Source organism: Cuculus canorus, chromosome 2 (assembly GCF_017976375.1).
Source record: "Cuculus canorus isolate bCucCan1 chromosome 2, bCucCan1.pri, whole genome shotgun sequence".
Lineage (NCBI taxonomy): Eukaryota > Metazoa > Chordata > Aves > Cuculiformes > Cuculidae > Cuculus > Cuculus canorus.
Window position 1 is genome coordinate 140,693,257 of NC_071402.1, and position 25,580 is coordinate 140,718,836.

At 36.0% G+C, this 25,580-nt stretch overlaps 1 protein-coding gene across 8 annotated transcripts in view; it reads right to left on the minus strand.

Moving 5' to 3' along the window:
- NEBL (nebulette) overlaps positions 1-25,580 on the minus strand; it is a 257,190-nt gene that overhangs the window by 93,433 nt on the left and 138,177 nt on the right. For 2 of the 8 annotated variants that reach the window (XM_054057767.1, XM_054057766.1), the window contains 3 exons: positions 2,498-2,585; positions 1,725-1,766; positions 1,558-1,629 (listed from right to left, as the gene is read on the minus strand). The exons of 2 other annotated variants lie outside the window; for them this stretch is intronic. In XM_054057767.1, coding sequence (XP_053913742.1) covers positions 1,558-1,596 — 39 coding nt within the window. In that variant the 5' untranslated portion in view covers positions 1,597-1,629; positions 1,725-1,766; positions 2,498-2,585. Of the gene's footprint in view, positions 1-1,557; positions 1,630-1,724; positions 2,455-2,497; positions 2,586-25,580 lie in introns of those variants that run through there. 4 more of the 8 variants (XM_054057765.1, XM_054057769.1, XM_054057770.1 and 1 more) reach the window with 3 other exon arrangements.

The following is a 25,580-nucleotide window of genomic DNA, read 5'->3' on the forward strand; positions in this document are numbered from 1 at the left end:
CTTCACCGGCAGAAAAGGACAATAACCCAGTCTCGTGATCAACAAGGACATTGTCTGCTGTCCCAAGGTCATTTTAGGGCCAAATTGCAGGCCCCATAAAACCATCATACACACAAAATGCACACATCTACACTGGTGATACATCCAGACAAACAGCAGTTTGTGCAAAGATTTGTGCTAAAAAGGATAAAGAATGTATAAAATGTTCTGAATGTTAATGAGTCGAAAATCAAAGGCAAGAATGCAAACTCCTTGCAGTTATTCACCTCCACAATGAAGTACAGGGTGAGGAACTTACTTCCCAGCACAAAGGACTTCACTGGTCATAAGAAATACCAATTATAGCAAAAATTCTGGGAAACAAAAGTTACCTTGTATACACACACACATTCCATTCAAGCCAATGAAGAAACACCTACTGATTTCAGCAGATGCTGTTTTTAAGAACAGAGTCTCTTCTTTGAAATTAAATTGGTCTGGGCCATTACATATTACTACTGCTTTGAAAGCATTAGTGACACTTTGCCATTATGCTTTATATATCTGAAAGAAAATCGAGCACACTTATAGGCTAAATGCATCACAAGATTTCAGCAAAAGCCCACAATGGTGAACCTTTATAGCCTTCAGAAACATCGCTTTACTTAGTTATTCACTTTAGCTCCCAATCCCCTGCAGAAAATCAGAGAAAATACAGCCACTCCATTTATCAGTTAATTAACAGCCACAGCCAACATTACTCCTAATGGGTACACAGCACAGTAATAATTCCTTTTCAATTAAAGAAAAAAATTCTTCAGCATTTTTCAAGGAGTTTTTGCCTTTAAGAACAGCAACTATGTTTAGAAACAAGTTGCATGGAAGCCATAAAAGTATTTGGGGTCAGGTAAGGGCTCCAGGTCCATTTTCATTCTGGCTTTTATTGACAGGCACTTATTGTAGTACACACCACTACATAATGCTTACATCAAGTCTATATCTGATAGACAGTTTTAAAAATCTGTAGTAACTAAAGTCAAGAATTTGCTAGCTGAATATTTTTTGAAGTTATTCTAGCATTTCAGTGGATTGTTTCTGTAAGTGTAAGTAAATAACAATATACTAAGCAGTTTTGAGCATTTATCACCACAGACCAACAGGTAACACTCAAAATTAATCTTTTTTATTTTTGTCCTCCCGCCTTACAGCTATGCATATTGGCACCTGGTTCTGTTCTAACCAATCAAACTTCACAGCATTAGGCTATAACTATAAAAAATACTGCATTTTCCTGATGAGATCAGCCAAGGTGTTCTCATGGGAGACATACTCCAGGTGAGACCCACATCTTCCTTCCTAGGATCATTCAACTGCTCTGAAAAACTCATTCTTCTGTGGCTGATAATTTAAAGTACCAGAGTAGGCTGTGCTTTTCTATTATTTTGTGTGCTTTATATTAAACCCTTGGATGGGCACATGCTGCATTCTACATATCTGAAAAAAATATGGATCGTAAATACAAACTCACTTGGAAAGAGAAATGCAAATGTAAGGATGAAAACAGTAATGGTCACTTACATCACTTATTATTTCACTGCATTTTCGGGCCAATTCCATATTTCTATCCTCAATAACAGGCTTGAGAAAGACCTGTAAAAGAAACGTAATCATTGCAGGTCTATTGTCCTAAAAGTTCAACAATAGAAGGACATAAGTATTTTCCAAGCGATTGGAGTTTAACTCACCTTTTCTTCTTCCTCGTCCTCATTTTCATCTTCCCTGAAATCCTGAATGACAGATACTCGCATTTTAATACTTTGCAGAAAACAACAATGTAAACTCTAAAAAGGTTCAGCACTGCAAGACACAGCTTGGATCCTACAGCATGCCTGGAATCAATGCTTCATTTGTGTTCTCCACTGCACTTAACTGTACCAAGGCTCCTTCTTTATTTAGGCAGCACTTGACAGTCTTTATCTGAACAATTCAGTGTGAGTGAACTGAAAGGCATTGCAGATGGCCTTGTTAGCTATCAGTTGTGGCAGAGCTAATGCTTTCTTACAGATAAAATATAATTAAATGACCTATCCCAGTCAACTATTTTTAAAATTAGTATGGACACAATTAAAATACTGTTAATTCATAATATAAGTAATTCAGTAAAATTACAGGCTTAAAGGGGGAACATTGACTCTAGGGTTATGAGAAAACAGCCCAGTTCTAAGATTAAAGGCATCTCTGACTCTAAAACTAGATATAACAAAACTTTATTTTGTTGGTCCAATTATTTTTTTTCCTATTTTAAAAAAGCACAGTATTTTCATTTTCCAGTGGATGCAACCTCTGGTATATTTTTCAGGAAATATTCCTTTTCCACAAAGCAGCTAAAGGTTAAACCTGTGTATAATTAGATGCAAACACATCTGCATACTTACAAGTATACATGGCTATGTATTTACACAAATATGAATGTTCCTCCAGTGTTAAAAGGTGTCATGATCTGTAGTCTCAAACCAACCTTTTCCAGTATGAAGTAATTGACCTCAGCTACAAGGAAACTGAAAGATATTCTTATGCTGATGGATATAGTGTCATCATGTTTGCTTCTGTAAAACAAGCAGGGAAGTATTACAGGACCAGTTGAAGTAACCAGTATTTTAACATTATTTTTCTTTCCAAACTGTAGCTTGCATACTTCTCATTTTATAGAGGTGATGATTTTTAACTTCATCTAGCAGAGTGGGTCACCACTACATAGCTTTGCAATCAAGCAATGGTATAAGGAATGTGTGCCTTTAAAAAAATTCAAAGAATTTTAAGCACTTGCGCCCAAACACAATGCCCTTAGAGCTTACCAAAAACCACATATTTCATTAGAAAAAGAAACATTTCCAAGAGTAAAAATAGATCATTTGACTTAGTTAAGGTCTGAAAATTTGCAAGAAATATTAAGAACAAAGGCAGAAACTCCTTTCAGCCTGTAATAATCAAGGGACAGAATTCTTTATACATTAATAGTATGGAAAGTTTCAAGATCTTCCATTCCACAAGATCATTTTGTATGTTGTCTAGATTGTTCATAGAAGTACACTATTTGCAGTACACAATCGTCACTGTCTATGAACTTTTGATAGAGAAAATAAGCTTTCTAGAAGCAAACTATATGATTCATCCTATGAAAGGAGACCACTGAATCTCCCAACACTTACAGACATTATTTGTGTCAATGTACTATTTTTTGACACTGAATATTATTCAAGTACTTGGTCTAAATGCATATCTGCTGAGGAGGCAGAAGGGGAAGAAACACAGGGTATAAAGGAGCCCATGAGTATGAGTTGGCCCTACAAGCGAATGGCTCAGGCACACAATTGTGCAGCTTTCCTGCTTTGATCACACATATTTTGTGTCCACATCTGGCCAATTTCTGACATCTCGTCTCTTTATCAATCTTTCAAGAAATACATTTGGAAGATGTTAGCTCAGAAAGTTAAAAGGCTTCATCTCATTTTGGCCCTGATACGCATAACAATTCAGCAGTTGCACTCAGTTCTGTCACTGAGCAAACAATACCGTTGGGCTTTTTTTGGCATAATCCCAAAAGCCTTCCAATATCTGCAATATCCATATGTCCTGTTGAGCTGAAAAAACTTCTTTACCACTTCACAGAACAGTAGAATCTATGCTTGTCCTTGAAAAGGTACCAATAGTTTCAAACCTATTTAGTACAGTTCCTCATTGAGCATTTGAACATTGGTTGCAAGTTAAAGATCAAGGCATTTCAGATGAAAAATCTGCATGGCATTATACTAAGAGGTATATGCATGTTATGAACACAGTCCTTTCAATTCTGGACTGAAAACCTAGTAAGAACAAAGGCAGAGTTTTAGTGCTTTAACTATCCTGCTTCCAATGAGTTAAAAATCAACCCACAGACATCTCTGAAATGAAAACATTATTTTCTATTCTGGACAGACACACACATCACTGAAATAAGTACAATTAATTCAATACAATGCAGCTGGTGGTCTCTTTTCAAAAAGCACACAAGGCATTTGTAAGTGCTGAGACTCAATTACTTGGCATTTCTAGAAATACTCATCTATCAGACTGGATGTTACTAGTGGCCCTGCACAAGGAAGTTCATAGTTAGGCTATCAGCACCACAATCACAAACAGAAAGAAAATGAGGGATCCCAGCCTGCCAATTTTAATGTCCCCTGAACATGAAATACCAATTAGCATTAACAAAAGAAATTCAAGAGATGGCTCAATTTAGATAAAAAGCTTACCCATAAGCTTGCATCTGTCATATCATTAACACTGTATTTATCAACAACACCCCAAAACTTGCAAATATCTCATGGTTCTAAGCAAAGATTTTCATTCAGTTAAAGTTATTTTATTTAAGGTTTTGGAAAAGCTGAGAGTGGCAACGGTATTTTTAAAGACAAACAGAAACAAGATGTTAGAATCCTGATTTGTGAATCCCAGAAAACCTAATTAATGATCAATGCTTAATAAACAGGTAAATACAGGCATTTTTGCAAATACACTCTTTATGGAGTATATGTCTCTATATGGAGACATATACAAACCTAACTGGATCTTGATGACAGAGCATTTAAGATGCCTTTATGGTACAACTAGTTTCACACAATAATACTCAATTTGATCAAGTTACCAGGAGCACTGTAGCTATGCGAGCATGACACTGCCCAAGTTAATAAACTCTTTCCAACAGCTAATTATCCTGAGAAATGAACTCGTTCAGAGGTGGGAGTATTTATCAGGGCACAAGATTGTGCAGTGCAGATGTAACCTTAGCTGTCATCAGCAGCGATACACTGAAATAAACCAGCACAGAGCTTTTTCAGATACTAGTATATTCTAAAAAAACCCAAACTCTCAGCTTCCTTTCTCTGACAATACTCATAGTTATCTACTTCATTCGCACAATAGTTTTTAACACTCAAAGACAGTATTCCACTCAAAGATGGGATATACAGTTTCACGTATTTTTTGTTTTCTTATTTTTCATTTGTTAAGAAATTAAACCCTCAATGATGCAGGAATTTGGTCTTTCCACATCCCCAGTATTTTCAGTTTAACCAGAAGCCTGAAAAATCTATCACTCCTACAAATCTATTCACAAGTTGACACATCAGGAGCTGAGACTAGAATCAGCCACGTTTGACTGCATTGCAACCATTCAATCCACTATTCTTGAGATAGCTGCAGCATTTCCGTTTCTTGCCAAATGTCGTGAAATCCCTCTCCTCTTACGCAAGTGTCCAACTAGGTATAGGATTCCACCAGACATAATAGATCCGGGGCACAGCAGCTGAGGCTCTTCAGCACTCCCCACTTCTTACTAGTGTTGCTACAACAATGAACAGACAAGACACTTATTCTTATTAAATACAAAAGTGGAGCCCTGATACTGGCCTTGCACACCAGTAGTCAAGAGTCCTGCACCGTAGTCCACTGTAGCCAATGCAGAGCAGTACATATCCAAGCTATCCCTCTGCCCTGCAATTTGTGGTTCAGATTTCATAAGTTCTACAGAAGATGGCTAGAAAATGAAACTATAATGAAATTATCAGGTGCCCGGGTTACTGTGAGGTATCCATAAATGCAAAATCACATTCAGCAGAAGAGGGATTCAATAGAGAAGTTACAGCTTTTCTCTTTGGAATCCTTAAATGGAGAAAAGTTTAGGTAATAGATCAAAGTTTTCCATTAACAAAATTTTCATCTCATCCAAGCCTAAATCCTATGGAAGAAAGAGCCAGGACTATATAATAAGAATTTGAAAATTTTACCTTGCTATAAATCACAGCTGAAATTATCAATGACTGTAGGTAAAAGGTATGAAGCCAGTAATGTTTCATTTTGCCTCAATGAATGCTTAAAAACTAAAGACACTCCCTTTCTCCTTTCAGTGACTATACAATCATATACAGCTTACTGTAATCTAAAATAATAGAAAGATATATTTGGTTTATATACAGACTCTTGCATACACTTTCTTAGCCATAAAGACCAGGCATGTGTATTTACCAGGAATTTATCATGTGGCATCACTTCAAATTTGACTGCCTGAACTGACAGCATCTCCCAAAGCAGGAAGAGAAAATTAGACCTTTCCTATAAATTTAATTTCAGTTGTAATTACATCCACTAGCCTATAGTCCTCACTTACTTAATGAATGCTTTTTTTCCAGACTCTAAAGCCACAGTGGTTTATTTTACTTCTATTTAATTGAGGTTTTTCATCGCCATATTTTTGCACTTCTTGTGTTTCGGTAGATCAAATACTGTAACTCCAGTCATATCCTCTCTGGATGAACAACACCCTAAGTACCACAACACCTTTTAAAAAACATTTCTAACTTTACTCTTCTGGAACATTTAATGTTACTACAATTCTCAAGTAAGTTAAATGTGCATCAAATTGCTACAGACAGCTAAAAATAAACAGAAACTAAGTTATTCATCAAGAGTTATTTAAAATGATAGCTTTTAAATGTCAGAATAGTCTTCAGAAAACTCTCGAAAATGGAGAAGATTAAATCAAACATGCCAGCATAAAAAAAGAAATGTAACAAATATATGTGAAATAACAGAAGTCACTTATTCAATGATGAAAATTCAATTTTTGAGCAGTTAAATCTGGATTGTCATACTCAAGCTTCCCTCTTAGTCTACCATTGTGTGCACGACAGGTTAGGACAACTATACACAGGAGCTGTACTATGAATTTAGCAATGTATTCAAAGACAAAGCACTTAATTTTCAAAATTCACATTCAGAAAATATCCATAATTTTCAAGGTAAAGAATTTATAATGACTGATGGATAGCTCACTGTTTCCAAAAAAAAAAAAAAAAGCTGCTGTGGCAAAACAGTCTGCTTCAATACAGTAAATACTGGTTTTGTGATTTTTATAATAGGATATAATGGATTTGGAAATACAGCTGTTAATAACCCTGTATTGAAAAGAATCTTATAGCAAAGAACCCTATGCTAAGGGCTCTCTGGATAGCCTAATCCTGTAATTGAATTCATGGTTGTAATTCAGGAGAGCAACTTACAAGTTCTTAAGCACTGACTACAGCATTGAAGAAACACACCGAAAATACAATAGTTGGCAATAAGTCACAGGAATGTTAGATCCTTACATACACTCCATTTAACAATGATATACACAAGTTTCCATGACAACAATGACAACATGATACAGAAATCCTCTTTCATCATCCACTGAAAAATACATTTCTGCTTATATCATTGATGAACTGGCAAGCATCTAATTTAGAAATGTCGACTTGCATTTAGTAACTTATTTTTATATTCAGAGAAGCGCACATCATATTTTTAAAGCATTTAACTGAATGTCTAAAGTAGATAAAATTATTCATTATCTCATTTTTTAGTCTTTTAAATCAAGTTACATAAAACTTTACCTTTTACTTTAGTCTTTGCCCATAGTTTAGCTGCAAATTTCAGCTTAGCTCTTTTTCCCCCTGAAAATCTATTATACACAGATCAAATAAACATTGACCTAAAATTTCCCAGATAAATTGTGCAGATTTTAGCAGAAGAATGCCTTATTTTTAAATTGGCTTCATTTTGCTCCATCATTCACAAAAGATGATGATAAGGCAGTTCCACTTTATCAGTTATTTAATTTGCTTTCATCTTACAGTAGCATCTTACTTCAAGTCTGAATTGTTTTCTTCAAAACAGCAATGGACATAAACTGTCATTTCTTGCTTCAACTACTTTATAGTCACTTCTGGGACCTGGTTACCTCTGAAAATAAGCAATGCTAATGACATCAGTGGAATTTAAACTTGCAGTTATCTCAACAATGGTACTTCTAGCTGAGCATACTTCTCAATCTATGTAATACCATTACAATACTTATTAAAATGTCAGTTTTCCCATATCACTATAGGAAAAAACAGTTCCTATAAATTAATAGTAAAAAAATAGCCCTACAGTGCTCTTCATATAACACAGTACATCTAAATTACCACATTAGAAGCACACTGAATTATAGTTCTTCAAATCAAGGATCGTTAATATCTGCACCACGTGAAATAATGCTGCAAGTACCTTATGAGAAGAGGAAACCAAAGGAAATAATATAGCAATGTTTTGTACACTACAAATTATACAGAAATAACACCTTCAGGCATAATGACTTATTGTTCTTTAATGGTATCCACAGCAGCTACTTTATGCTCACACAGCTTCTTGTGGATAAGATTTTAAAGAATGGTATAAATACAGAGCTAGAGCCTTTGATGGACTATACTGACACAGAGCAGGTCAAATCCTCTCACTGTCCTCAGGCATTTGAGGACAAGGCTGGAATCATGCTTAAGACGAGTCATGGGTAGCTCTAATTAAGCCTAATGAAAAAGAAGTGCTCCAGATCATACTGCTGACTCACAGCTATTTGATAATCACAGTACAGCCAGAGGTTTGCAAGGTGCAGCAGATGTGATTTGGGGAACAAGCTGTCTTAAATCTCCTTCAAACATCTGGAATTTTGTAAAGACAATTCAAACCAGGATGAATAACTGCTCCATAGAATTGGTCCTTACTATATACCTGAAGATATATGATCATCCTATAATTCTGGTTTACAAGGTGGAGAACAAGGCGCCATGAAGTAAAGCAGCACCTCCAAAGTAAGAAAGGAAGCCTGTGATGAATCAATATTTCTTGACTCCCAGTCCTACAGTTTTAATGCTGATACCATAGAGATTCTCAGCAGGAATTTTCCTGGCTCTTTTTGCAGTGACGTTTCTGTTAAGTCATTTCCAACTTATAATACTCTACTTACAGCACTGCAGATCTTTTTTTTCTAGAACGCTTTGCTGAACAAAAGTTTAGAGCAAAATTTAGTGTTAATATAACTTTAAAATAAGAAAGGGAAAAGTAGGAGGAGAAAAGAACACAGAATAGTCTTTCATTTAGAACTTTATACTAAATTATAATTAGTAAGTGACTGGGTTAACATGCAGCAAAGAGTTAGAATAATAATGTAGTTACTGTTACATAAATTAATTTAAATGTCTGTTGAGTTATGAGTAGTAACTATTTGGCATGAAACAAGCAAGATACCTCTCGGAAATCCGGCATACAGAAAGAAAGAGAAAATGCTGTGTTTCTTCCTTGCCTTGTGAAGTCTAAATCAAAGTTATATTAAGATGTTTTTATGTTGAATTCAAAAGGACAGGTGATACTAAAAAGTTAATTTCAAGTACAGTTGGGTAAGATTCTATTTAAACTGCATTTTTGTAAATACTTATTCATTTTTTATAAATATAAACCACCATCAGAGAATTAATTTATGTTAGGGCCTAAGGTCTAGCTTTGAAGAGCTTTTAGTCCTTTTTATTTCTCTGACGATCTCATGGGAAGTCAAAGCCTGCCTTTCAGCAAAAAAAAAAAAAAACACCTCCAAAGCCTGAGGATGCCTCTGGAAGAACTGTATTTGCCTTCAGGTTTGTAGTAAATGTAACTTGGCAGCTTTACACTACAGCTAAGGAAATTTCTCAATCTCATCAGAAACGTGTACGCAATAACGATAATCTGTAATACAAAACCACAAACGCTGGGGGTGGGAAGTGCCTAATCTTACATACACGAGACGCTATTCTACAGCCCTAGAAGCAACTACACTTTTCCTTTCCTTTTAACAATTTTAAACCATCTCTTTGCAAGATGAAGTTGTAGTTCTAATATGCTCTCTGCAGAAATTCAAAATATGTCAGACTCAGCTTCCCCAAGCTTATATTTAAATCCTAGGATATTAATACCCAGTACCACATAGTATTTGACTAATGCTACCCACAGGGGTTTTTTAAGATGTTATAATTTTCTACAGCTGAAAATCAAACTGAGGTTAAAAATGAATATTGGAACACAAGTCACGTTCATTTCATGTTAGCTATAAGACTAATAATGAGTTTAATCATACTGTTTCACCATCATTAAACATACAAACAAACTTTGGAGATGAGGCCAGAACCCAGGAACCCTGTCTCTACTGTGTGATAAACACAGAACTTGGCCAAAGAGTCCCGCTGCCTCCGAAGACCCTTCACTGCTTCCCTGGTCCATGAATCTTCTGTTCTTGTTTATGCCAGGGTACAACTTCACCAAAATGCCTGTTAGGATCCCCATCATAGTCTGAGTAAGGCCACTCAACTATGGGCTCAAACACCCCTTGGACTGGAAGCAGTGTCTGTCACTTTCTAGAAGAATGCCATCACACCTCAACAGAAAAATAGTTATAAGCCTTAAACCCCCTCTAAACACTTGGCCAAGGTTCTGAAAGAGCATGTTTGCGACACATATGATCTAATTGGAGAGGTAGGCTCCAAATTAGATCTAAACACTTCAGATGGGGGGCTTTTATAAGCAACAGGCAGATGAAGGACAGTTTGGAGGGAGGATGTTGAATACCTACACTATGCTGTAACAGATCTGCAGATCCTACTCACACACATTCTCAGAGTTTTGAAAATGACAAGTACAAGTCTTACCTCAGCAACCAAACTTTTTATGGATGCCACAATCTTCAACTTCTTAATTAAATAAGTCAGATTACCAGACCTCATCTTAACAACACAACTGTAGATGGAATCTTTTTAATATCAAAACTTCTATAATGACGGACCAGTGGACCATCCTCAGTAGCCTTCCTGAATTGTATTTGGATAACTTCATAACTTCATAGAGGCAGATGTAGATATCATTTACCAGACTATCAGCATTTAAAGTCAAATTAAGAAACTAAAGTGTAAGTTAAGTGCTCATGAACTTTGCTTGATAAAACAAAAGCCGTTATTTGCCAAATAGAATACAAACTGCCCTGCACAAAACTGCTAACAATCTTAAAATGGAGAGTAAATACTTAATATTTTGTAAGGACCAAATCTAGACAAGTGAGATGCCCTCGTGGAAGAAATTCTTAATTTCTGAGACTCAGTTTCTACAAAGCATGAGGTTACTTCAAGGACAGAACTCCTGAATCTCACCGAATTAAAAAAAAAAAATCCTTAAACGCAAACATAAAACTCAAAAAAAGACAAGTAGACCAGAGAAAAATATTATGTCTACACTCAGTTTTAATGATCCTGAGACATATGTTATCTGTCACATCTTGAGACAAACAAAACAGTAAGATTTAACTTCCTAAACTTCAAGCAGCTTCTTCTTTGAAGGTTGCTTCTATCTGCAATTTAACTGCAAAAATGTCATTTGTATCCTGGCTACGACTTAATAAATGTACAGTTACAAGTTGAGCAAGAAGGCAAGTGAATGTTGTCCTTATGTATAAATCTAGATGAATCTGCAGTTGATCCAGTTTAATCAAAAACAAGTTTTATTACATAAAATTTGCATTGCCTTTACTTCCTGCTCAAGTCTGTCAGACCTAGCTGTTTTGAAAAGCAGAATTTCTGCCGTGATTTGTTGCCTCTCATACAAAATGACTTCCAGATAACGTAAGAATATGGGCATTCCTCACACATTTTCTTTCTGCTACAAATTATAATTCACTCTGCTGGAGACTGAAATTATTAATCCACTACTCATCCCTTCTTTCTAGCCACAAATGAAAGAAAGGAAGGAAAGAGTGTTTAAAAATAAACATGTTCCATGTTCTAAAAATGCCAACAACAGTTTTCATCTCATGTAGATAGCCATTATCTTTCCATCATGGAAAGATAAGAAACACAAAAGTAATCCCTCAGGGTAGTCTTGCCAAATCAGAGTTATGTTTAAAACTAATTATATGAGAAATTCTCTGCCATATACCATTCTTATGCATTAGAATGGCAGAATCCATATGAAAAACTACAAAATGCATAACTAGAGAAAATATTACAGGCTCTCAGTACTCACTATATAACTATTTCCAAGGCGTGTAACATAGCATAACTGGCTATGCATCTGCATTATTATGACTGAAGAAACAGTAGCTTAGTTGTTTTCTGTGTTTCAATATCCCTATTTCAGTCAAAAGCATGAATATTTACTTGTAAAATGCAAAGGCAGTGTTAATTGTATTTAGGAAAAGTTCAGTACATAGTTCAACATAATCTCCCCTCATTTATAGACCACCCTGAATTAAAGATAAGTACTTTCAATAATTCATTAAAAATAATCTCATATGTAAAAAACAATTCTCATTATTAACAGGTTAACTTCAGGTGAGCTTTGAAATTACTCACACAGATTAGAACAACCTGAAAAAGACTTCAGAAAGTTTTAAGTTCAGAAAGTATCTGTTTAATACCATTCAGTACCTTTATCATTAAAAGAAGAACCTGCTGAAATCACTGCCAAGATAATTCTTATTTTCAGAACCCCTTAAGATGGGATCTTTTCAGGCAAAATCTAAAGAGTGATACAGTATTGGTTACCAATGCTATTAATATAAGTATCACAGAGCCCAAAACCAGGTTTGTTTTAATTCTTTTTTGGAGCTGAGGAAGGCCTGGAAAAAAGGCTAAAGTTAGCTAAGCTTTAAAATCAATTACTTAGAAATTGAAGATGAACTTATTAAACAAGTTTCAGTTTACAATTAAAACACAGGATTTCTTCTTCTACAGGATGTATTATCCACAGTATAGCTTAGTTTATTGCATTCCAAATTGCAGATCATTCCCTGCTAGAAACAGTAAATGTAGTCAGTGGTATGGAAAAAGTCCATTCATATATTCTCCACTCATAAGAAACAAATATTTTGGAATAGAAAAATGTTCCTCTATCACCTGTTACATACTGAAATATGCATTATTTGTCTTGATCCAAATCTAAACAGAAAAAGATTAAATGTTTTCATAGTTTTGCTCATTAGGAAAGTTTTGAGTCAAAGTATGCTAAATATTGTTTACAGGTTTAAGATTCATAAGAATGCAGAAATTTCTTCCTCTATCTCACTCTTTTCAAGAACCAAAGATTGTTTCGAGAATCAAATCCTGTTTTTTATTGGACAACTTTGTGTTTTTCCACATGGTTTCTCAAGTTTCCCATCACCTCATTTCCAGATACCTAGGTGTCCTTAATCTTTCATTTAATAAATCAAAAGAAAAATACTTTGTCTTTCCAAACAACTAAAGTGTTTGTTCAAAACATATCAGCATGAAGAATTTGTTCTGCATTTACCCTGGGCAGTCCAGTGGAATGAGTGTTCAGAATGATGGACGGTGTTCAGAATAAACAGAAAAAGGGAGTGAGAGTCGACATTAGTAAAGCTTTTCTTTTTTTCTGAGTGAATATTAATGACCTCTGCTCAGTCTTTTATCAAAAATTCATTCAGAATGCTATGTTATTGGAAAAAATGCTCTACTTGGAGACATGCTCATGTCATTGCTGAATCAGAAGCTGGTAACAGCTACGATACACATTTTTAAAGCACATCTTTGTCTCCTGAATAAGTCTTTTACATGGTAAGCTTAAATAACACGCTTTCCATGCCCCAGGCTTGTGAATTTGAAAATGTCTCTCAAAACTCAACTGGAAAAATACAAAGTAAGGAGATTGATGCAAGGATGATTGTGGATGGCAAACAAAATATTGCATAAAAATAAAGAAAAAAAGAAAGAAAAAAAGAGAGGATGCACATATAAATAAACTAGAAAATATCTTGTAGCCAGGGACAGTTCTGAGCTCTGCCACACACCATTTATAATTTTGTTTCAGTAAGTTTTCATATTCTTTTTCTTTTACCTTCCATGCATTATTGTCAGTAATTTTAGCCTGCACACAGTATGGTAAAAAAATTTAACTTACATTTAATTTTCAACCATATTGTTATATTCCTTTCCATAGACTTGTTTTAATTCCCAAATTCATCTGTAATGAGATATTTTTCCTTCTCAGGTGAAACAGTTCATTAAATGCTGCATTTACATGAGGCAATGTCTTTTGTGTATTGATGTTAATTTCTTCCAGTATTATATCTGCCTTAGCGCCATATTTTTTCCAGACACAAAAACATTTTTGTGGGGAAGTGGTAAAAAGGATGTTTATTTTTCCTACAGATAGCTGTAGCCACATGATTTCCTCCATACCATTGTGGCTTCTCATTCTTTTTTCCAACCTCCATTCACCAGTGGTGCTTGGCTGCACAGTTCCCACTACCATTTCAGATTTATGGAAGAAACAAACAGAAGGAAAAGCTGGCAGCACAGAACATCCATTCTTCTTCCAAAAGCTCAAGCTGAAAACATTTGTGAAAATACAGCACAGTTTGATAATTTCAATAACATATTCTTGTATCGTACAGTGCAGTTAAAATAGTTTTTTACTTAAATCTTACAGCAGATCTTATTTGCTGAAGACTGTTGCCACATACTCAGCGTTGCACAGGACATGGTACAAAAATAATTCAAGATGTCAGAGTGACTATTAAACTTACTCTGACTCAGCTTTCTCATTCTGCCTCCATCTCTGGATACCCTAAACAATGCTAATTTTCTCCTTGCCAGACTGAGTGGACCTCAAGAATCACTGACTTCATGCTTCCCTTCCCCAAGTCCACTTAATGTGAATATCACCTACGGGTTATACTAGTCCATTCTCAGACAACATTACAGCAGCTCCATACACCAGCTCAGAGGCAATTTTGTTAAGACCACCTACACAGAAAACTGCATATCCCGTGATATGGTGAAAATCAATACCTGCTCTAACAGATCACATTAGTAATATCATGAGCATGCTGTCTGCACTAACACAAGGTTCCTGTGACGAGGAAGATGAAGGGTTGGCTTTCACAAAACTGCCAAGATGAAGACAGCCACAGTGAAAACTGTGAACTATTTTCCAGTGGCCCCCCCAGGAAAACCTCTTGTCTGTTCCTGTACCACCACTGCTATCGTTCTTCCACTGGTGACACATGCAAGTCTCCTTACTTCTGAGCTGGAGCACACTCTCTACAGGCATACGAGAGTTAAAGACCACAATCTTTACATACCAAACAGGCTCCAGTGCAAAATAAACCAGGGTATTTTGATTCCACTGTTTTCTGGTCGATGACCTCTTGCAAACTGTCTCTAACAAGAAGATGCTGACATACAATAAGACAACTATTACTACAAAGAATGTATAACCACAACCAGAGCCAGCTATCTTACAGAAAATATACTCCATGGACCTCACTCGAGTTCATACTTTTCTACCTCATAAAACAGAGTCAACACTACCAAGAAAGATATAAAGCAGCAAACATTCATTTTCAAATTAAATCGGCAAATGATTGCGAGTACGCAAAAAGCAGATGTGTTCAATCTCAAGATGTCAGTTTTATATTGTCACTTCTCAGATGAGAGCTCTCTACCTTTAGCACACACACAAAAAAAACCCCTTTCACAAATGCAGTGGGAAAAGAAAACATACTTCTCCAGAAAATATACACATTGTGAAGAGCTATATTGCTTTCCTCTGTATTATTGGTTTTAGAAGAGAACTTGCTTAGTGCTGTTCTGAATACACGCACTACTTAACAAGTTTTATTACTTTGCATCCACTAAAACAAACAAATAAAATTAGTATTTGCCTTCAGTTCTCACTGAGTTACAGACATAATTCTGTAGCCTATTCCTATCCAAACCAGTATATCCAACAGTAATACATGTTGGTTTGTTTGACCATTATTATTTCCAATGAAAATAAAATCTTGGCAAGTACTGTGACTTCATTCATGGTCTTTTAGTAAATCACATGAAATCCTGGAGAGCACAAAAGTAAACCCTATCATCACCGGGTATATTAAACTATAATTACTAAGACTGACACTGTGATTTAAGGATATTTCATTTATCACACTGTACTACTAAACCTCAGGAGAACCTCAGAAGGTATTTTCTCTTGTTAACAACATGCTTGTTCTCAATTTAAACAACAAAACTGAAGATTGTACTTCTGGTTACATTTAGTGCTTCCTGGATACATCACATTACTATGTACAAATGCAGTATTATGACAGCAAGAGACCAGAGTCAAATCAATCTAATTCTAACCCAACAGCTTTTGTCTTCCTCCAGCCCTCTCTCCCCACTTACTCTCTGAATCTTTCATTAACTACCCTCCTTTTTCTTTTTGTCCTTTAAAAAAAAAAAAAAAAATCAAGTCTGAAAGCTATGAACCAAGAATGTTTCAACATCAGCAGATTACCACAGTATTGCTGGATGTGGTTAATTTTCCTACTTTGGTACTATTTCCTACTTTTGGTACTATTTCTCTAACTATGTTTATATTCTTTTTAATTTATATCATACTAACTGGCTGAATAAAAAACTGTGCTTACAGATTTTATTGAGGCATTGCTGAGTGGTCCTGATCTGCAATTAAGTCTCCACTCCCCTAGATCCTAAGAGTTGCCAAAACTCCCTTTCTGCTGAGCAGGAAATACTCTAAATATACGTTGATGTCATCCTTTATCAAACCCTGAACCCCAGCACTGTTTATCTTCTGTACTCTGGGAATGTACTACACAATCTGGGTTCTGGTAAGAATAAACATGAAAGCGTAATAACTCATTTACATTTCTATAGCATTCCTCATCTTATGATGCCAACTCCTCTTAGATGTGAATAGCAGCTTCTATATCAGACTGGATTTTTTTCCTCAACTAGGAAGACCATGAAAAGTCCACGGAAGACAAGCAAACATATCTGAGTCCTTGAACAAAGGACTGCATTTCTTTTCTCAGTATATGAAATTTAAAGTAAAAGCTGTATTCAAAGCATCCCAGAGCACAAAGTCCATCTATATGCCTCCCATTACCTACTAGTTTGGGATCTTTTTTAATTTTTGCCCTAACTCTACTTCTGATTTGAAACAAATTTTCCCCGTCTTACTCTCCTTTTACATTTCTAAACTTCTATAAAGTCAATGGAAAAGAAAAAAAAAAAAAAAGATGGAATGAAATTACCTAGAGTTCTCTGCCTTCTCAGCATTTTACTAGTGTCCTTGAAAACACACAACAAAAGGAAGATGTTCTTAATGTACTAATGTCAGAATAAATCTTATGTCTCTGCTGACTAGGTTCCACTTTTTGTAACATTTTTCCATACGCACAGTGGCATATGAAACCAATTCCTTCCTCTTAATTCCATATAACACATTTCCCATCCCCGCATGAAGTAAATACAAAAAAGCTTCTGCCAACTCAAACAGAGAAGTCTCACAAAAGTTAAATTCAAAATTAAGATCTGTAAACTGTGGGTCTCAAAACTGTTGCTTCATTTCAGAAGTTATCAGATCAGCAGTTTCAGAACGCACAAGTAGGAGGTGCAGTTTTATTAACATTCCAGAGAAACAGTTACACACAAGTAACACACACTGCCCAAAAAGCAGTGTAGTCTCTTAGTAACAGGAGCTGTTTCAAGCTTCCTCCAAGAGAAATAAATTCAGACTGTATACAATACTCACTACTGCATGCTGATACTAGAAGTCTGTACTGATCACTGTAATTTCTTTAAGCTGTAATGCGGGCTTACTTTCCCCTCTAGACATCTCTCTAAGAGAGTCACCGGTAATGATATTTTTCTCTAGAAATGCCAGCTGATGCCAAAATGACACTGAGTAATTGACCCCAGACTGCCAAACTCAATTGAAAGACCAATGAAGTCACTAAATACTGCAAAAGTTGTGTTCCATTTCATTCATAATTCAAAAGATTAGAAAAAAACATGATTAACACTAGCACTACTGAAAATGAAAACAGAAATTATACTTTCCTGTTTTTTATGTTTGAGTTGGTATAGATGCACTTTAAAGTAGCTGCTTTTCCTTCCCTGTGCTGTTAAACAAAGAAGTTCTGAAAACCTCTACAAGAGCAATAGAAAAGAAACTGCCTTAAACCTGTGCTTATGTAATAGGCATGATAAACGGACACAGTAAACATGCATTAACAAAATTAAAGAAATACTTAACATGGGGGCTGTTCTACTGATTACCAAAACTTCAGCTAGTAATGCAAATGACATTGTTACATTTTCACAGTCCCCTGTCAATGTAGCAAACAGGAAGGGAATGTTCCCAGGCAAAGCAGTATTAAACTGGAGATATGAAAAAAAAAATGGTACCTGTAACTTAGTGATAACTGATTTGTACCTGTACCTTACCGATAACCTGTAACTTACTGTTAAATGATTTTTTCACAAGTCCCAGCAATGAGAAGGTCTGACTTCCCACTGATTTTTGTTCTTCAGAAGTGCCATCCCTACTAGTAGTGAACCAAATTCTCCAAAAATCTCCACACCTATCCACATCTCTGGACCTACACCAGCCTTTCCCATATCCCTGTCACAACCTAAGCAGCAAACAGCTACTGCTGTGCCTGGTCCACATTTCTCACGGAGATTAGGTAAAAAGAAACACAACAACAACAGTTCTAATTATCCCAAAATAAAATATAAACATAGAATATTCAGACTCATGGTTAAACTTAAAAGAAACCAATCCTGAAATCATGAATTTTTCAGCCAAGATCACAGTGATACATTTTCTTAACTTTTGGCCCATGAAAATTCAAAATATTTCATAGTAATTCCTGCATTACAGTATAGAGCATAAATACATAAATGCATTTTTCTGTAACTACATCTAAAAATGAAAAGCCTTAATCTAAATTTATTTTGTTATCATTTAATACATTTTGACCTGGCAGCGACAGGGGCCACAACATTGCTAGACAAAACATTAGGGCTGAGGAATTTATATTCATTCTGTCTATTTCAATTACTATAGAGCTTTTGCTTGGGGGGAGAACAAGAGAAATTTACTTCTTGTGGCACAGTCCTCATATTTTCCAGCAATCTCAATCTATTTCCATTCATTGCCCAGTATTTTCTTTGCAAAAAAAAAACATTTCATAAAGAGGAAACTGAGCTTATAGCTCTAATTCTGCTTGAAATTCTGCGTAACAACTCTTTGTGTCCCTAGGGAATTCCAGCACTGTCAGTAGAGCACAGTGTAAATACATATTCTCATGAAGAAGTGTATGCATCAGCAGAGATCAAATTACCTTTAATTAAAGGGATTTCTACTTAACCATAATCATGTCAAGTATGCAGAACAGAATAGAGACAAGCATCTTTAGACTAACTTAAAGCATGTAATTACTTTGCTTTATCTTTAGGAGATGGCAAAATATGATTTTCTCGTAGGAATTATATACAACTTCTGTTTTCATACTGTGCAGGTTTTTTAGGTTAGTCTTTACAGCTACAGTCCTGCAATGAGCTTCACACATGGCCTTTATGCAAAATACTAAAGACTTCATAGTACAGGCAAAATCATCTACCCATATGAATTTCCTCCTAGGAGCAGTGCTTAACACTATGATCAAAATTGTACACCAATGGAAATGATAAATGAAAATTATCTAATTTGAAGGAAAAAAATCTATAATTGGTATATACTAGAAATTGTCTCTATAATTCTGAATTATCGAGAGATTGCCACATGGACAGGAAAATACCTGGTTTAAGCCTCTCTAAAAATATAAAACTCATATTCTACTTATTCAAACTACTTGCAGGTGACACACGACTCACAAAATAATGACTTGCCTTTTTTAAACAGTTGTGTATGAAGTTATGCAGAGTGCTAACCAGCAGGGACTTTAGAGGCATCCTCTCACTGTGCAGAAAATAAAACCCCGATGCCCACTTCTGATTCGAGCTCACAAGAAACGCATAACTGCAGCCTCTATCACATGTAATTTAATTGATTTTTATTTGTGTCTGAGACAATGCTTTACATTATGGACAAAACGGACTGGATATCTCAATGTTTGCCACTGATTCTATAAAAACATTAAAACATTGTCTTTATTGCTTTCTAAGGGAAAATTTATATCCCTACAAGCAATTAAATTGGTAGCAGAGGGTCAACACAAGCATCTATTGTCATTGCAACATTTATAAGCACAATAAGCATCTCAGCACACTCTTAAACCTCTTCCTTTCTCTTCTTAGAGAACATTTTAATTGCATAGATTCAATATTTATGTATCCATTTATTCTGAATGTTAATCTTTTGAAAATCAGAGCTCATACTGCAAAACCCACACTTGATGAAAAGGTAATTTGCATGAAAAATGCCAAAAGGCATACACAAAGTGGTATTTCATATACCAAAACAAAATTATGAAGTCTCTGCAAAATTAATTTCATCCCTTATCTACATAAAGCCAGATTATAATAGGACCATTTTTCTCTGTAGTGAAATGCACTGAAATTGCAGCATAACTTCAGTTTAAGAAGTTTAATACAGGTCCAGTATTATCTCACTTGTTGTCTTTGAAATGACCAATTAAAAGTCAAAATTCTTCTTTTTTATTCTTCATTACAACTGGCACTTTAAAAAGTGCAGGGAGGAACTGTGTAAATACAGTCACTGGCAAATATTCTTTTTTATTCTCCATTTTTGCCACTTAAAGATATGGAAAAACATTCAGTTTCTATTTGTGTTGTCTTTTATCTCCCTTGTTTTCACCATTCAGGAAGTAGGGGAAAGAAGAAGAAAACTTTTGCCCGAATTTTATGTTTTTCTTATAACCATAATTACTCAGGTAGAGTAATAGCCTAATAACTCAGGTAGAAAAGTGTACTTCAAGGTGTTCTCTGTGTGTTTATCAGAGAACTCTAGTTCTGCACCAGGGCCAAATTTGCCTACGTGTGAAAAGCAGGAGAAAGGCAAATCAAAAACTTTTATGAATTCACAGTTTTTGTAAACAGGACCAAGATTTAGCCTATGAAAAAGGAAATGAAAAAGGACCAGACCATAATTCAGAAGAATTTCTTGAATATCCTATGTGAGGGTAGACATTTCTCTCATTTAGCATTAATTTTGCACACAATAATGCACCTCACGTTTGGTAGAGGTTGAACCAAAATTCTATACAATTTCCTAAAACAACAGAATGAAGGATGAACATTAAGAGTGGAGTAGCATTAAATGTTTTAAACTTTTAATTATTTGTCTGATATGCCTCTTAGGCCTCCCAGTGTTTTACAGAAAGGGACTAGATCATCCTTTTCGACCTTACCTTTGGTGAAACTTTCTCCAGATACACAGCAGTTGTATTTGTTCAAACGAATTAAATCCTAATTTAATTGGATCAGCTAAACCTTTTGCATGAGGGCTCTTAAATCACTTTCATCAGTGTGAGAAATATTTTTGCTACCCATCCCCATTAGCGTCCTAGCTCCTCCTAGCTAACATTAAACATACGAGTAAAGTTTCACAGTTCTCTTAAACCAATTCAGAATTCCATTGTCCCTCAAAAGAGCAATGCTGTCTTCTCTCCATCTTGCCACACAACTCACAAGTATTAACTTCCAGCACAGATGGATGGGAACATATCTGGCACTGTCACAGCAGACAGCAGTAGCACCTCTTCAAACAACAATGTAATCAGATTGGCTCAAAATGACTGTCACACTACAGCTGGAAATGCATCCTTCTGGTCAGCCATCAGCCCTGCATGCACAACGACCCCTTGTAGAATAGTAACTGTTTCATGTCTATAAATTTTGTTCTTTGCCACCCCTAATTCCTGGCAAATGTAGGCAAACCCTTCTACAATTTACCTCCTCCGTAATGTTTTGACCACTTTTCTTGCCACAAATCCCAAAACTGGCTGTAAAAGATAAGCTTTTTGCTCAGAGAATTATAAGCATGACTTAGCCTTAGCAATATCAAATACTAACTTTTTCTGGCAATCCTTATGGTTAATTATCTCTACTCTTGAAAATATACACTTCAGTGTCTAACAGACTCATCTTCCAGATGCCAGATCTTGCATTTATTTTCTTTTACCTATACAATTTCATTGTCAAATCAAATATTCAAGTATCCTCACAGAATCACAGAATCACAGAATCACAAGGTTGGAAAGGACCCATTGGATCATCGAGTCCAACCGCTCCCAACACTCCCTAAACCATGTCCCTAAGCACTTCATCCACCCGTTCCTTAAACACCTCTAGGGAAGGCGACTCGACCACCTCCCTGGGCAGCCTGTTCCAGTACCCAATGACTCTTACTGTGAAGAATTTTTTTCTGATATCCAACCTGAACCTCCCCTGACGGAGCTTCAGGCCATTCCCTCTAGTCCTGTCCCCTGTCACTTGGGAGAAGAGGCCAGCTCCCTCCTCTCCACAACCTCCTTTCAGGTAGTTGTAGAGAGTAATAAGGTCTCCCCTCAGCCTCCTCTTCTCCAGGCTAAACAACCCCAGCTCTCTCAGCCGCTCCTCATAAGACTTGTTCTCCAGCCCCCTCACCAGCTTTGTTGCTCTTCTCTGGACACGCTCCAGAGCCTCAACATCCTTCTTGTGGTGAGGGGCCCAGAACTGAACACAGTATTCGAGGTGCGGTCTCACCAGTGCCGAGTACAGAGGGAGAATAACCTCCCTGGACCTGCTGGTGACCCCATTTCTGATATCCTCTTTTCATAAGATTCTTCAAAATCATGAAATATTTTCAGCACTTTATTCAAGAACAAAAATTCAGTACTTCATTCAAGAACAAAAAAAAAAAAAAAAGGATTAAGGCCTAAAATCTCACCTGAAATCAATCTTTTAGCGTTTCTCCAAAACTTGTCTAGATTATTGGGCTTTTCAAGTGTATGCATCGGAACTGAAACTGCTGCTTCTACAGAGGAATGTTAACACTAATACAGAAAGAGATGACATCTACAGGTTTACACCTAAAAGGATATGTTAACACTTCCAGTCCCTACACAAGCAGCTGATGCCCATCTTTTACATCATTTTACCATCTTCTCTACAGAAGTAGCCACATCCCAACTCATATTCAAGCACCACACTGTTAGATTTTCTATTTGTCTGTTTGTTCTAGGAACTGGCTTTGTTGAGGGAAATGGATAGATCTAATAACCTAAACGCTGAAATACCAAGAAAGTGTGTTCGAAAGTAGGGGTAACAGTGAATACGAAAAGAAGGTGGTATTTCACAATAATCTGCCTCCTTTGCTTAAATAAGAAAGATAAAATTACATCTACAAGAGAATACATCATAGAAGTAACAAGATGATTGGAATCTCCTTATTCACAATTTCTTTGCTTTATTGATTAATTTATCTTAGCCAAGATGATAATGAATGCAATATCCATTGATTTAAGGCAACCTACCGGTACGCAGTAAGTGAACAAAACACAGGACAAAAGCACATTATCCAGAACCTAAGATAATAATAATTCTATAATAATAATTCTATAATAATAATTAACTTCAGGTATTTGTATATTCTATTCTCAAAGTAGTTCCGTCACTCCCTAAAACAGAATATAAATGATAAGGAACATATAATCCGCATGCATCCACTGGAATTCCACAAATACTGCTTAGCAAAATATAACCATTTCCCCTTTTGCAACAAAAAAATTACAAAATTTCAGCTCAGCTGCATTACAGTGGACAGCACACTTACAGTATCTGTGAATATGTTACAAGTCAATCATGAAGTCAAAAGAGAAAGGAATTTAAGGGCAAAAATATAGGATTGCTAACAATGATAAGGCTGGACACAGAAATCACAGCCGTTTCTTAACTTTTGTCCCTTTTCAGTCTCTATGCTGGGTTCCTTGGAGATGCTCTAAGAAACTGTACTTCTTGGACATCACAGATGCTATTCATTTCTGTGCAAGCCATTCATGCCGCGTTATATCCTCTTAGCTTCTACACAGTCAGCAGAATTTCAGTAGAGTAAGTCAATTATTTATGTGCTGAAAGACCTAACAACAGCGTACCTAGGGAAGTCCTTATAAATAGCATACATTTCCCCAGTTCACTCGCCTTACCATCATAAACAAATTAAAGTAAAGCATAAGCACTGGCAAGAACAAGTCAGACAGTTTAAAGATGCTCTAGAGATGTTAGGGATGCTCTAAGAAAACAATTACAATCCTTCCTAATTCCAAAAGGAGCAGTAGTAAGGGAAGAGCAAATCTCATTTTACATACAGTGCAAGCCACAGTAAGCACATAGAGAAGACACGCACAAAAACTCTGAAAAACAAAACCAAACAAAAAAAATCAATAAAATGGTCATAGAAATGGGACAGAATATCAGGATGATGAAACTCTTGCCCTTCAGCAGCCAAGAGCCTCTCTTTCTCATACAGATGTACACTTGTGTGCGTGGCTTGCTTGCATAGCACAAGACTCCAAAATCCTTCACTGAATTCAAACTATTGGGCCTCATTACAAAAAAAATTCATTCTGAGGATGGTAAGCAGGTTGGCACAGACTAAGAATAAGACACAACCACATGGCAGAAGAATAAAAGAGGCCTCAAGTCCTTTCCAATGTGTGTGGGGAAAAAAAAATCTCCAGATCCCAAACCCAATTAGCCTGATGCTGAACTGAGCAAAACACAACAGGATGGCATTTAAGATAGCGTTCTCTGTAGCATCTAAAAGCACTGATCCAGGCCATCTCATCTGTAAATAAAACTATAAACTGCATTTAACAATCTTCAGGAAGCTACTGGTTATTTAAATCTACAACTGCAAGATCTTGTCATATTTCTCTCAGGACTGTGGTGAAGTCCCAGCTTTTCTGATATCTGACTTCCTTGTGTAAATATCAATACACAGAGACTAAAACTGTCTCGCAGTTGAATGAACAGCTGCCACTTCAACAACTTAACACTAATTGTACAATCCTCAGGATCATTTCTGTTGTCCTCCCTTTGCGCTCTACCCAGTTATTCCAAATTTACTGCATTACAGGGACACAATTCTCAAGTATTAGTCCTGATTCTGTGCAAGCTCTGCTGAGTGCATTCTCCTCCTGTTCAGCATTGTTCTTACTGTACCTCCAAGGATCATATTAGCCCATTTGCCCCAGTGCTACAATAAGAGAAGCAACTAGAATGAATTCTAATTTTTTCTGATTTTCAAAACCAACCCTCATCCTGTGACACGTATCATTTGCCTTGCAGGTTCACAAACCTATTATTTTACATTTGACTGTTAAAAATAAGTATTTTTTTTACTTTAATTATTTAACCCAGAATCTTAAATCCTTCTATAACAGCACTTGTTTAAAGATCAAGATGCTTCCTTTTATTTCTGGTATTATTTATCTTTGCATTTGCACAATTTACAAGCAAATATCTCATCTCACTGTCTAGAGCACCAACAAAAATATTTCAAGTCTTTGACTAAGGACTAGATCCTGGGAAAACCACTAAAAGCCTCCCCACTTGAGGTACCCCTTTGGTAACAACTATATCTTGAAAACTGCCAGTTAGCCATCTAGCATATGGCTTGCTAATCACAGACAACAAACCTTCTTTAAGCAGTCATATAGTCCAGCTTCAGACATCTTGAGGAAGTGGGAGGGACGCATCTTTCAGCTTCATTCCAAAAACACTGTAACTTTTTATATCTCCTAGTGATAACTTAAAAATACTAAAATCTCAAATGTAAAACAAGAGCTTGATTTCAAATATTTTTTCAAAGAGAAATTCAATGTGCTAAGATGAATTCAGAAGGATCAGATTAGAAACCACATTCCATTGACCTGA